This window comes from Solanum tuberosum, unplaced genomic scaffold, assembly GCF_000226075.1.
Source record: "Solanum tuberosum cultivar DM 1-3 516 R44 unplaced genomic scaffold, SolTub_3.0 scf00314, whole genome shotgun sequence".
NCBI lineage: Eukaryota > Viridiplantae > Streptophyta > Magnoliopsida > Solanales > Solanaceae > Solanum > Solanum tuberosum.
In genome coordinates, this window is record NW_006239241.1 from 710,248 (window position 1) to 724,762 (window position 14,515).

A 14,515-nucleotide genomic window follows, 5' to 3' on the forward strand; every position below is an offset into this window, starting at 1 on the left:
TGAAAATAAGAGTATGATATTGTGTGTGTTTTTGTGTGTAATTATTGAGTAAATGTGGTGAAAGAGGAGATCAAAGTTGCTGCTTAAATAGGCAGCTTGTTTACAAGTAGGAGGCAATTCATTGGTATAACAAAAAGGCAACTTCTAGAATTATGTGCAATATCATGTGATATAAAAGTCTACATAGGTTCCCACTTCACGTTATCTGAGTCAATTTATTCGCATCTTAAATAATTTTATTAAGGTTCATGCTATCATGTTGTATAGTTTAATTATACTAGTTGAAACATTTTGTTACATTACTGATTCATGTGATATAAAAGTCTACATAGGTTCCCACTTCACGTTATCTGAGTCAATTTATTCGCATCTTAAATAATTTTATTAAGGTTCATGCTATCATGTTGTATAGTTTAATTATACTAGTTGAAACATTTTGTTACATTACTGATTCATGTGATATAAAAGTCTACATAGGTTCCCACTTCACATTATCTGAGTTAGTTTATTCGCATCTTAAATAATTTTACTAAGGTTCATGCTATCATGTTGTATAGTCTAATTATACTAGTTGAAATATTTTGTTACATTACTGAATATGTTGTTGTTGAAATGTTTTGTTACAGAATGACTGTGAATTTGAATTGAGAATTTTTACATTCTTAAAGAGAAAATTTACATATTTGAAAACTATGTAAAATATCACAATTATAATAACAAATCAAAATATTTAAATGACATATATATAATATATAAAATAAAAAATAAATCACAAAGAAACCTCGTTAAACTTTCCAAAGTGTAAACTCAAATGTTAAAGTTCACTAAGGCAACAATCTCTTAGAATAAAATATGAAGTTAGGAGTTGTAACAGGGGAATTTAAAATTTAAGTTTAATAATTTTGAATTCTAAAACAGGATAACGATTGAATTTTACGATAGATAATTTATAGACATTAAATGAATTTTAATATCAAAAAAAAACTTTCAATAAGTACTAGTGTAACATTTGATGGTTAAAGCAAATGGACTATTTTTTTAATGTAACAATGACCTTTCTTTTGTCCTTTGCTATCCGAAAACTAAAATGAAAAAATGAGACAAAAGCAAAGAGTATATCCTTTAAATGACACTTTAGAAAAGTTAATTAATTGTCTTATATGTGCTTTTAAAAAAAGTATATTTAGCTAAAATAAAATAGTCGTTAAGATTTGACTTATCAATTTCAAAAGCACTCTTAATAAAATTACAACAATTAAAATTTCAAAAGCACTTACAAGGAAAAGTTATTCAAAAACACTTAGTTTATCTAAAAAAAAAAATACCAAACATGTCAACTTGCAAAAATAATTAATACTATAAGCATATTTTATCTTTCAAAAGTTTGATAGAACATAATATAAATTTATGATTTTGAATAATTATGATTGAAATTAATATACCATAGTTATCAATTCAAGTTTCTTAGGAAACACCAGCCAAAAATATATCAAACAATATAAAATGACAATCCTATTTAGGATTTATGCATTTCGAATTATAATAAGTTGACAACTCTTTTCTAACTAGTACAAGTCCCACCTTGTAATTAAAGATCGAGCCAATTTAATATTTTCTGATTAGTACTACTTTATGACTTTATAAAACATATCCCAATAATATCTACTACACACCAAGAAAAAGAACTAGCTAACTAGCTTACTATAGTATTTTGTTATAAATATCTTTGGTAAGAGTTATGTCAATAATTTTAAGTTATAAATATCTTTGGTAAGAGTTATGTAAAGAATTTAAAGTACAACTATATGGACCACGGGAAATATTTTCTCCGTTTATTTTTATTTATCATATCTAAGGAAAATTATCTTATTAGACATATATTTATATTATAATACTAATTTTATTTATATACTTTTAAATAATTACGTATTTTATCATTAATTAAGAGTTTGTTATCATATATTGAGAAAAATATATCTAGATGCATATATTTTGCTATCAGATACACAAAAATGAATAGAGAGGTGAGCCACATAGTCATGTATCCTAGATACATGTGAATCACATTAGATACACACAAGAAATATGTGTATGCAGGGCTGGACCTAATAGTGTCCTGCGGGTGCTCGAGCACCTATTAACCTCGTCTCAAAGTGTGTGTGTGTGGAAATTAAGAGGTATTTGTATAAAATTAACATAGAGCACCCAATGACCAAATGATCTGACTGGTCCATTGACTCTTGGGTGGGTGCTTCAGGCTCTTTTTGTGTTGTTGAACTCGAGTTTGAATCTCACTTTTAAAATATCTTTTTTATATTATTGACTCGAGCACCCTCAACCTTAAAATCGTAGATCCGCCACTGTGTGTATGTATTTAGTGTGATTCATATGTATCTGCGATACTAGATACATTGGAGAGTGGTGAGCGAGATGGGAGGGAGGCGAACGAGATTTGTCTATGTATCAAGATACATGTGAATTCACTTGGATATAGTGTATACAAAACAAATTACATCTAATTTGATCTCATGTATCCCGATATACATGTATCTGGGCGTATCTGAACACACCAAAATCTTATAAGATTTGTAATATTACAAACTAACGTATATCTAATACTCCCTCTGTCCCTAATTACTTGTCCACTTTTGAATTGACACACGCATTAAGAAAATAATTAATGACATAGTGACTTTACCATTTTACCCCTATTAATTATGAAGTGGATGAAAAGTTCTACATTTTTCAAAATAATTAGTCATTTAATTGAGGGTATAATAGGTAAAATCAATTTGTCCTTTCTTGATTTGTCAAAACGGACAAGTAATTAGGGACAACTATAAAAGAAAAAGTAGACAAGTAATTAGGGACAGAGGAAATAAGTAATTAGTTCTTAAACTAGTGAGATTTCTGTAAGTTTTCCTATTTCGATTTGACATGTCCATTAAGAAAATAATGATTGACATGACTATTTTATCACATTATTTCTGTTAATTAATATTCAATACTAAGTCTTAAAAAATGATTTGGAGAATAAATAAATAATGATAAGAGTAGAACATGAAAAAAAAAATTAATCTTTTTTTGATATGCTAAAAGTTCAAATAAAAATAAAAACTTACTTTTAAAATAGTGGATAAGTAAAAATAAATCGAAAAAAGAGTATTATACTACCGAGGTTGATTATGTGTAATACTCCCTCCACCTCCTATTTATTTGTTAAATTTTGATTTAACACACCAATTAGAAAATAATGATTGATATAGTAAATTTACCATTTTACCCATGTTAATTGATAGAGTCTCAAACATATTTACTTAATATATTTTTCAGAGATGTTAATAAATTGAAGTATAATATGAAAGAAAATATCATCTTTTGTTTATTTATAAAAATTGACAAATAAAAAAATTAAATTAAAAAATATTTAACAAGTATAAGAAGAGAGAAAATATAAACACTCAATAACCAAGGTGCCACGCACTACACATATTTCAACAAATCCACACACACTCATTCTGCACGCAAAAACACACACTCATACTCAAACTCCAATGTTGGATCCTAACTTAAAAACTCCCTTCTCATAGTGGATATATAATACTTCCACTATTTTAAAATAATTGAATTGTCAGACACCTTTTTTATATTTCAAATTAATTTAATTATTCAACTTTTAAGACTATATTTAAAATATTCTTTTGTTTGTACTCTTTATTTGACTTTTTTATGTGATGATATCAAGAAACTTTGATTACTTTGAATTATTTTTAAAAAAATTCTTACATTAATGTGGCTGAGATTTTCATTAAAAAAAAAAAAACTCTATACTTTATTGACAAACTAATGCTACTCCATCGTTGGAGTATACTTGTCATCTGCACCAAACTTAAAAGTGAATTAGTAGATTTTATAAATTTTAATTTTGAAGATTCGATTAAGATGGTTCACGATACTATCATGGATGAAGAGTCAATTGATATAATTCAGCAGATAATGTTTTAGTCATTTTTATTAAGGTTTTACGTCCAAAAGTTGTCTTAATCTCTAAAAATTTGGTTTCAATAGAAAATATTTTAGTTATTTTAAGAGTCACGTATTGAATTTTATATTAGAAGTGAATTAAAAATTTAGTTAGTATTGGAATTAATTATTATGATTAATGTTTAGTTATTCTAAAAAATAATTTGACAATAATTAGCAATGTCTAATTTATGTCTTAATCTTCTTTTCTTAAAGGGTGTGAAACACCCAACAATTCAATTATTTTGAAATGGAGGAAGTCTTATTAGAGGCCGTTTGGTTTCGTAAAATAAGCAATCTTATTTTAATCCATTGTGTTGTTCTAGGTTTATTAGGGCATTAAATGGGCGGGTTAGATGAAATTTGAATGAATCAAAATGGATTGAGTTAGTAAATGAATGAGTTTTTAAGTTATTTGAATTAACCTTCCCGATGGGCCATAATTAACCTAACTCGTTCAATCATTACTAAATTTTAATTATTTTTTTAGTTATTTATAAAAATACATACTAGTATTTTTTTTTTAATTATTATTATGTCTATATATATTATATCAAATAAGAAAAATATCTTTTAAAAAGTATTTCTTCTATTCACTTTTACTTTAATAAATTAGACAACATATTTGCCCAACTTATTACTAGGCAAATTTGGACGGATCAAAATGAGATGAATTACCCGCTCAAATTTGAGTGGATTGAGCGAGTCGTGTTTTCATGGGATTATTTGTCACCCTTGCATAGTTACTCTCCTTGTTTGGTTTACTCTCTTTTTCAGTTCATTTTAAAAAATAATTAACAAATTTTAATTTTTAATTTTTCACGTTACATATTTAAAATTCATTAAATTTTTATCACTCTTCGAACAATGGGACTTGAGCGTGCATGTAGGTGGGAGACCAGAATAAAAACGATTATTAGTATCTTGATTACGTGTTTTCTAGATTAAAGTGTTTACCCTCAACTTAATTAATTAATTTAAATCATAAACTAATCCCAAAGATTTGACATAAAAAGAGATCTTAATTAATTTAGTATTTATTTACTTTTTTGGTACAAGAGATGACCGTCCTAATAAAATTAGCAAGCCTAATATAATCTATGATCTAGTTGGCCAATTAAGGATATACACGAGTCTACTTTATGAAGTAAATATATAAAAAGTGAAATTTCTAGAGGTTGATGCATGTCCCCATGCATAATAATAATAAGTAATATTAATATGTTAAACTCTAAACTCTTGAATATCTGTTTTTCTTCATAACTATGACCTTTAACTTTGACTATACACAAGTAGACACTTAAACTTGTATAAAACTGAACAAATTAACACAATCATCCTACATGGCACCCTACATGGCATCCTATGTGTCTTATGCCATGTAGGACACGTGTGTCTACTTATTCAATTTTATACAAGTTTAAGTGTCTACTTGTGCACACTCAAAGTTGGAGGGTATAGTTGTCCGTTAAAGCCAAGTTAAGGGTCATGTTTATGTATTATGCATTTATTGTTAGTAGTTATTTAAATTTTATTATATTTATCATCGTTAGATAACGATAAAAAATCTCATTTTATATGTGTATTTTAACGATTAATTTGGTGCAATTATATCTTTATCTTAATATTTTCTTCTCATTTTATTTTTATTTATTATTTAACAATCATATTTTATCATTTAATTTACATTATCTTTATGGTATACCCTACAGTATTTGAGATTTGAATTTGAAACATTAAGGTGAATTTTGAACTCAAGTATTGAACCAACTTGTAATCTTATATTAATGATACACTTCAAAAAATATACTCTCTTATGTATACGGTGTAAATTTTTGTCGAGATTTTGAATGAACACGTACTCTTGCTCCATCCTAGAATATCCATCCCTAGTTACAACATGGTACGACATTAAAAACTTTGATTCGATAATTATAATAATGCTATACCAAGGTATAAAATAATTCAATATGATTCGTAATTTTTATTCAATTTCAATTTATGTGATATAGTAAATTATTAATTAAAATTTGTTCGATTGTAACTTACTTATAATTCATTTTAAATTTGAATTGACGTGTATGCTCATGTTCTATGCACGTCCGCCTAGACGGCAGCTTTGTAACGAGGGAAAATATGCGCATGTGGGGTGGTGTGCAGTGCAATTGGTGATTATTTTTTTTTAAAAAAAATTATTTTTTAAATTATTGATGAGTTTACAGAACCCAAAACTTTCTTTTTGGTGTTTGCACTTTTAGATGTTTGGTCATTAATTATGCTCTAATTAATTTCTTGAAGTTAGTATTTTCACATGAATTCTACTCCCTCCGTCTCTTTTTATATGTCATCTTTTTACTTTACACTTGCATTAAGAAATGATGTAACTTTATCATTCTACCCTTATTTAATGTTTTCTTAAGTCAACTTTATTAATGAATGACAAGATTCATTAAGGGAAGTGCTAAATGGCCAGAAAATTTGGCTAGAATTTGGCCAGAAAATTAAAAAATCTATAATATTTTTTTATTTTAAAATAAATTGATCTTTTTTCCATTTTTTAGTTAAAAGGTATTAAAGTTAAAAGGGGGGAATGTTTAAAAAGGTAAAATAACATAGATAAAATATCATTCTGGCTAAAATTTTTCTGGCCAAAAAGATTTTTCCATTAATTAACTACTCTATCAAGGGTATAATAGGCAAAATATATTAATTTATGCATAAATTTTATAAAATGACAAATATTATAGTTCAGTTATTTATAGAAAGTGATAACATATAAAAGGGACGGAGGGAGTAGTAGTATAGGTTATACATGACCTTTTAGTTAATAGATTAATCCAGTTGAACCTCAAATTCCACTAGTGACGTCTCCCAAAAAATATGAGCGGATTAAATTAAATTTAGGTATTTCCAACTGAGTTGATTAAAAAATAAATGAATTGAGTTAATTGCTTTATCATTCTAGTCTTGAGCACATATTTATCCCTAAAACATTAGTTCTTTTATTCCATTCTTATTATCTTATGTGGCGTTTACGTTTTTTTTTTTCTCACCCGACCCACTATACCCAAATTGACCAATTTTTGGTGCATTCTTAGAACCATTTTCCACAACAATAGATCATCTTATATTATTCTTTTTATCTTCATCTTTATATTGTTATTCTACGTCTGATTTTCAACTAATAAACTTTAAATAAAAGGTTAAAACCAACTATGGTGTGCAATTCCTACTACGTAATATATGTATATGATTTAACATATATCATGCCTATAATTTTTTTTTTATGACAGGGAAACCCGCAATCGCTATCCGGTGGTGCGCACAAGGTAAAACCCCCGCTCCTATGAAATAGCTCGCAAATCACATAGGAGAGGTAACCCGCACTAGGCAAGCCTGGTGCGACGAGCTCGACCCAGAAGGCAAACCAAGGTTTTCACTGGCAAGGGATTTCGAACTTGAGACACATGGAAGTCCCAAACCCAAACCACTGGGACACCCCAAAGGGTTATCTTGCCTATAATTAAGGGATCATATATTGGTAGTTCAATTTATTTTTAAGTTTCCCTCAAACCAACATATCTTAACTGTGATTAAAGTGATAATTGATGAAAAACAAACAAAATCGTATCCACCAAACTTAATTATTCTGTTGGAGTCCATTAAAGTTAACCTTAATTCTAGTATACATTTTCGTAGCTCAAAGGCAGTCTTGAAAATCCAAATCTTGGAATTCAATTTCTAATTAAATTAATATGAGTTGTCACTTTCGTTTCGTTTATTTCTAAAAATTAGTGACTCAAAATAACAATTGAATTTGTATTTAAAGGTCAAAGGTACGCAGATTATGATGACCAAATATTATACTCTAGAGACCTAACAAGTAAGAATGGTAGATTATAAAGCAATAAGTAGAAGAGATTAAGTAGATCTTATAGTTCACATGGTCTATGTCAATTTATGATAAATATCTCATAAAATGAACTAAGTTACTTCAAAAGTTTTACGAAGCTTTCAGTATGTTTTAAGATGTATCGACCATGTTTATGACTTATAATTCTTTTAAAGGCTTTTAGCTATGATTTAGCTTGATCATGCATATCATGTACGTTCTCATATGTTCACGTTTCATGTTTTTATGCATTTCCTCATACTTAGTACATTTCGTGTACTAATGCATACTTACTTGTGCCTACATTGTTTAATAATGTAGAGTCCGATGCTTCTCCTCCTCCCGCTCGTGGCTAGTTAATTGGTTGATCGTTGAAGACTTGGTGATTCCTCATGTTCCGAGGATCGTGTCACCTTTACTATGTTTTCTTATGTCTCTAGTTTTCAGATGTTGTACGTGGTGTATGAGTTACGTCCCAACCACTCTTTTGATGTATTAGATTAGCTTGTCAAGACTATGATTAGACTTCCGCTTTTATGTCAAAATATTCTTATGTGAGACGATCTCTACTTAAATATGTATGTCAAGTAGCTTGTATAGGACCTCTCAAGGCCCTATGCGCCATGTCATGTCATACTTTGGGTTGTGACAAAGAACCTCCTGAAAACTAAACACTATCAACAGTTCAACACTATGTTTTTGACAACATGTGTCAACCTTACAAAAATTAACACTATGTTGACTTCCCTAGTTTATAGATAATGTACAAAAATTAATCTATCTAGTTTGTGAAATACTAGAATCACAATTCACGTATATTGGTGTTGTTATCTCTATAAAGATTTTATTTGTTCTACTTTACCATCATACAAGACATGATGGATACGACAAGAAGTTACTTCGAAAAAGATATTTCTTGAGTTGCACATAAAACGTGTTAATCTTCTCTGTATCGTACTGCTGGTCTTATATATGACTAGCCTGATAGGACAAAGCTATAATGTGTAATAAAAGGGGGCAGGTATACCAATTCTTTTGTTTATCAAGATTGTATATATTATTATGATTCAATTTGGATGTTTATTTTAATGAAATATGGTTACCTACCTTCACCATTTTACATTAGTTTTGAAGGTTCTAAAGTTCACAATCTGATCATGTTCATAATAGAAGTTGAATTATTTATTGGATGCAGCCATAGAAGTATGCTCAAACCATATACATTAACAATTTAAACCTTAAACATCAATTTATAGAAGAACTGATGATCAACTTACAATCTCCACTGCTTCGAAACCTTTTTCGATCGATGTCTTGACAGCATCCAGAACCAGAGATGTCTTCCTACTAAGAGTTGGCCATTTCTTCTCAGGTTTTGCGCCTTCATTTTTAATACTTCCAACCAGCTTACAGAATTCCCTAACCATGAGAGCTTCTTGGGGAATGTCTGTTGTGACCGTGTGCTCGCTTGGTTTTGGCTCCCATCCTGTTGCGAGTTCTTTGAATCCAGATTCAACTGCTGAGATAAATGAAGCTTTCTTCTCCTCGAAAGGGACGATGAAGTCATGAAGGTGTAACGTGCCTTTTGTTCCAACAGCGGTTAAATCCATTGTCAAGTTGGTTAGGAAAGAGCAATGAAAAGTTCCCACCTTCCCGTCTTCCCATAATAAAGAAGCACCGCATGATATAATCACTCCTGCCTTGTTGAACACAGGATTTCGCAAAGCAATTACTGATTTGGGAAGCTCGTAATCTGCAGCCCACAAAATTCCTCTAATGCAATACCACCCAACGTCACCAAGAGCACCAAGACCATCAAGATCTGGTTTTACACGAATGTCATTTTCGAGGAAGTTTTGATCAGCAGTAAAGGTGAAACAAGTGTGTACCTGCAGAGAACTCATTGAATATCAACTTCAGCTAAAGAGTGTGTGGTTGTATAAATGAATGAAAACATAGAGCATGTAAAACAACTTGTGTCACCAGAACAGCAACACAATAAGATAAACAATGGATCTGATGTCAAGAGATCCACTAAATAAGTATACATCATAGATCTGAACCCAATAAATCAAATGAACTATGATAGAATCCCTAAACTCAAACCGTAATGCTCAAATTCTGGATCTACGTCTATTCTGGAATCCACTAACCCTCAAGGACTACAACTTCGGCTCAACTTGGCTAACCCCGTGCTCCTCTAAAGATAGGAATTGATTTACCCAACCCCCCTTCTTGACAAAAGGGGAGAAATCTCCAACCATACACTTAGATAGCGTTTGGCAATAGATTTTGGATCAAATTTTTAAAATTTATCAACAAATATCCGTTTAGCCATGAAATTTGAACAGATTTCGCTGATCTTCAAGTATTTTCAAGTTACCAGCTTTTCGGAGAAATTTCACTTTCACTCATAAAACTTCATTTCTTTTCCAAGTAAAACACATGTCCCAAGTCCCAACACAACTTACAACTTCCAAAAATCACAACTTCAAAAAACTCAAATTTTCAAGTTTCAAAACTCAAATTTTCAATTTCATCCTCAATAACTCAAATTTTCAAATATCAACTTTTAAAAAAAATCAAATTTTCAAGTTTCAACTTAAAAAACTCAAATTTTCAAATTTCAACTTCCAAACTTCAAAATCTATCACCAAACGGGAGCTTAGTAATTTCAACAACAAAATCATCTAACTTTAACAGTAATATAAGAAAAGCAATTTCACCAATCCATATAAATCTTCAACAAAAACAACAAATTAATCATCAATAAAACTCTCTCACACACATACCGATTTGAGTTCCCCAAATTGCTTTGCATCCGAAAGAAATTCTCTCATCTTAGCCGTCCTCGGATGATGCATCCACATAGTACCATCCATAAACTGCACTCCATTAGCTTCACACGCCGCCAAAATCACATCCACTTCTTCAATATTCAATCCTACAGGCTTTTCCAGCAACAAATGCTTCTTCTTCTGGGCAGCAAGCACAGCCCATTTGATATGAAGACTTGTCGGTAACGGCACATAAACCGCATCAACATTTGGATCGTCGAGAACTTCTTCATAGCTACCGTACACTTTCGCCGTCGCCGGAAAACCATTGTCGGCGGCGAATTTTTGGGCTTTTTCGATTGAACGACTGCCGACGGCGTAGAGAGTAGCGGTTTGTGAAAGGGGTATAGCGCGTGATACTTTCCGTGCGATTTCAGCACAGCCTAAAATTCCGATTTGTATGGTGGAAACTGCCATTTTCGTTTTGTTTGTTCAGTGAATAGCTAAGAATCTATAGGGGAATAGTTAAGAATCTATAGGGACAAATGCTATCCACGCACCGTGTAATATTTATTTATATGCTCCGATACTAATATTAAAGTCCGATTAATTTGCTTTTATAAAGCTTCATTCCATATTCAATATGTCACATTTATCACAACTTTGGATGGGTTGTAATATTATACTGATTTTTTTAATTTAAATATAATATTTATTGTAATTATTAATTAAATTTTATGATATCATATTGTTTGAATCCACTGTTAAATAATAATGAAAAAATTCATTTGCTATAACAATGAAGAGGTCTCTATTCTCAGATGTTTTCTTCTGGGATAAATTTGATATTCTTTCCATTTAAATTTACCTGTCAAATTTTGATTTGACACATTTATTTAAAATAATAATAATTGGTATAGTCAATACTTTCTTCATCCAGAAGTCCGCTAAGGAAAATATGTCTCCAGTAGAAAAGAATCTAAAAAATAAATAATTTTCTTATTTATTTTTTGACGTTCGATCAGTAAAGAGATAATATATTGTCAAACGCATGTCGGAGATCAAAGACAAATATTAATAGGTCCCGTTAATTAATAAGGGGTTGTCATGTTTCCAACTGCAATGACAAATAGGGACATGAAAAAAATTTATTTTGAGCGAGGTACAATCGATAAAATTTTATTTTCTATTTTATATTCATATTTATTTAACGTGTTGAATTTAAGCTGTATCAAAAAAATATTATTTTTATATTATAAGATAAAATAAAATTTGTTTACACTATTTTCTTTAAACACGCGTTACTTTTAAAAATAGTTCTATATTATAAGATAAATAAGATTTATGTATATTCTATTGTATTCAAACCGGAGTTATTTTTAAAAATCGATATTTGATATAGGACTGAGAAAAAGACTCGAAAAGTGTAACAAAGTGAAAATTTTAAAAAGTATCTTATGATATAACGAGCATATTATTAGAGTATTATTTTTATCTTAATGATGTTAAATGAATAACAACATTATATAGTACGAATTTCATTTTAATTTGGAGCAAACAATCAAATTTCTACATATTATACTTCTATTAAATCGTACAAAATTTATATTAAATTTATTGAATACATATTTTTACTATATTTTATTTATAGAAATAATAAATTAATGAAACTTCGCATTGATATCTTATCTGACATTTTTATTAAAATAATTTTTTTTATCAGTATATTTCAATATATGTATCAAATGACTTCTTATTCCCTTCATTACTTTTTTACTGTACACTTTTCCACTTTCAATATATTTCCTCTATCTCAATTTATGTGACTTACTTTCATTTTTAACCAGTCTTAAAAAGAATGACACATTTTTATATTAAGTAACAATTTAACTATAAAATGTCTATTTTACTCTTCATGGAATGATTTATAGCCACACAAATTTCTATCATTCATTTTGAACTACAAGTTTTGAAAGTCTTACTTTCTTTCTTAAACTCCGTACCGAGTCAAACTATCTCACATAAAATGAGACAAAAGAAGTAATATGACGTAGACCCCACAATTTTCTTGCAATATCCCACTCAAACTTTACATTCTCTCTCCTTTTGGTTTCATTTACAGCCTTAACTAACAGTTTGGCCCTCCACAATTCACGTGTCGAAAAGTTTGTGGATTTTCATACAAGTTTTGTGGTTGTACCTCGAATAAAAAATTTCGATAACCCTGACCAAATTTATGGTAATTAAGTGCTACAAAACTTTGTATCCAATAATTAAGTTACAAAAAAGATACTCTATATAATTTTAATTTTAAAATTTAATAATTTTTCGCTTATGTATTTTATACATCATATCAAAGATTTTGTGCTAAGATCTATCATTGACAATAAGCAATCATTGCTACTAGATTATTTTAAAGAAGAATTAACTTTAAACAGATGCTCACACAACTACTTAAATTAAAAATAAATAGAGAATGTATAATATAGATATAATTTATGGATAGTGTATGTATAATCCGTGCATATAAGTTAAGAAAAGTAAATAGTGAATTCGACTTATTATTTATATAAATAGTGTCAGATGTAACATTATATTTGTCATCTAAAAAAGATATAACGCAATTATGAGGTCAGTAAAACGTATAGAAATGACAATGAGACACGGGTGTGGGGTGGTGTGGGTTTGACATATGCAAGGTGGGACAGGTTTAGATATATGCAGGTATGGAGCGATGTGGGGTGAGTTGAAATTTAAAATTTTCAATTTTATGCGGGGTGGGTGTGGGTTAGGAATTTCTAAATTTTTTTTCCCTTCGTTCTTTTCCTCCTTAGTTTAATCACTTTTGCTTTTAAGTAAAACACTGAAACTTTCTTCTGATTATTTTTTTTGTTGCAAAAAGATATTTATTTATATAATTTACATAATCCTTAGTCCTTACATCTGAAAAGGGTACATATCCATCTTATGGAAATTTTATTTACTCATTTTTTGAAATAAAATATTATAGTTTTGGAAAATGCACAAGTACGGAGTACTATATATTTCTACAATTAACAACTTACAAAATTAATACAGAAATTTCGATCAAACCTAAAAATAATATACTATTGAACCTCAAAATTTTAACTGTATCACATAAATTGAAACGAAAGAATAAAATTAATGATCCGAGAAAATCATATTATTTAATGCTAAAATGGGTACAGTGAATGTATTATTTCAAATTCAATTTCTTTTGGTAGAATCAAAATTTGATTGCAACTTTGGCGAAAATAATAGAAGAAACGTAAGTGGAGCAGGGCGGAGCAGGTGGATGCGGGATAAGTGTGGAGCGGGGCGGATTGAAATTTTGCAGGTGGAGACAAAACCCGCCCCGCCTGCACTCCATCCCGCTCTATTATCATCCCTAAAAATGTATCCATAGTCGTTTGGTGTGTGACATAAGGTATAATAATTCAGAATAAAATGCAAGATTATTTTGTTATGCATTTGGTTGAAGGTGTTAGATAATCGTTAAATTATTTATCCCACTATTTATATATTATTGATGGAATAAGTTATCTCATATACATAATATAATAACTTATCCCGAAATAACTTAACAAACAACAACCCACCTAAGTGTCAAGAAAATGAAAACGTGGCTTAGAAATGAAGCGCCCACCACATATACCGTTGACATAAGTCATTAGCATTCTTGTCCCAAGTGTTCCCAAAAGAAAAAATTAAAAAATATTGCTTTCTTGCTTCAAGAGGTTCTTGAAAATAAATAAATCTTGTTTTACACAAAAAAAAAAAAAAAAAAAAAAAAAATAAAAAA

General features: G+C 29.4%; 1 protein-coding gene across 1 annotated transcript; it reads right to left on the bottom strand.

Moving 5' to 3' along the window:
- Positions 1 to 9,073: 9,073 nt before the first annotated feature.
- Positions 9,074 to 11,264, bottom strand: LOC102591504 (uncharacterized oxidoreductase At4g09670). The gene is made up of 2 exons (XM_006360232.2): positions 10,708 to 11,264; positions 9,074 to 9,804 (listed from the first exon to the last, which is right to left on the bottom strand). Exons 1-2 carry the CDS (start codon positions 11,167 to 11,169, stop codon positions 9,184 to 9,186), a joined length of 1,083 nt encoding a protein of 360 aa, XP_006360294.1. The 5' UTR covers positions 11,170 to 11,264; the 3' UTR covers positions 9,074 to 9,183.
- Between the last annotated feature and the right edge of the window lie 3,251 nt (positions 11,265 to 14,515).

Excerpts from the sequence above, each read along its gene's own strand:
- LOC102591504 (XM_006360232.2), bottom strand. The coding sequence starts at position 11,169 with ATGGCAGTTTCCACCATACAAATCGGAATTTTAGGCTGTGCTGAAATC. Across the intron at positions 9,805-10,707 it reads AATTTGGGGAACTCAAATCG|GTACACACTTGTTTCACCTT; the intron begins GTATGTGTGTGA and ends AGTTCTCTGCAG.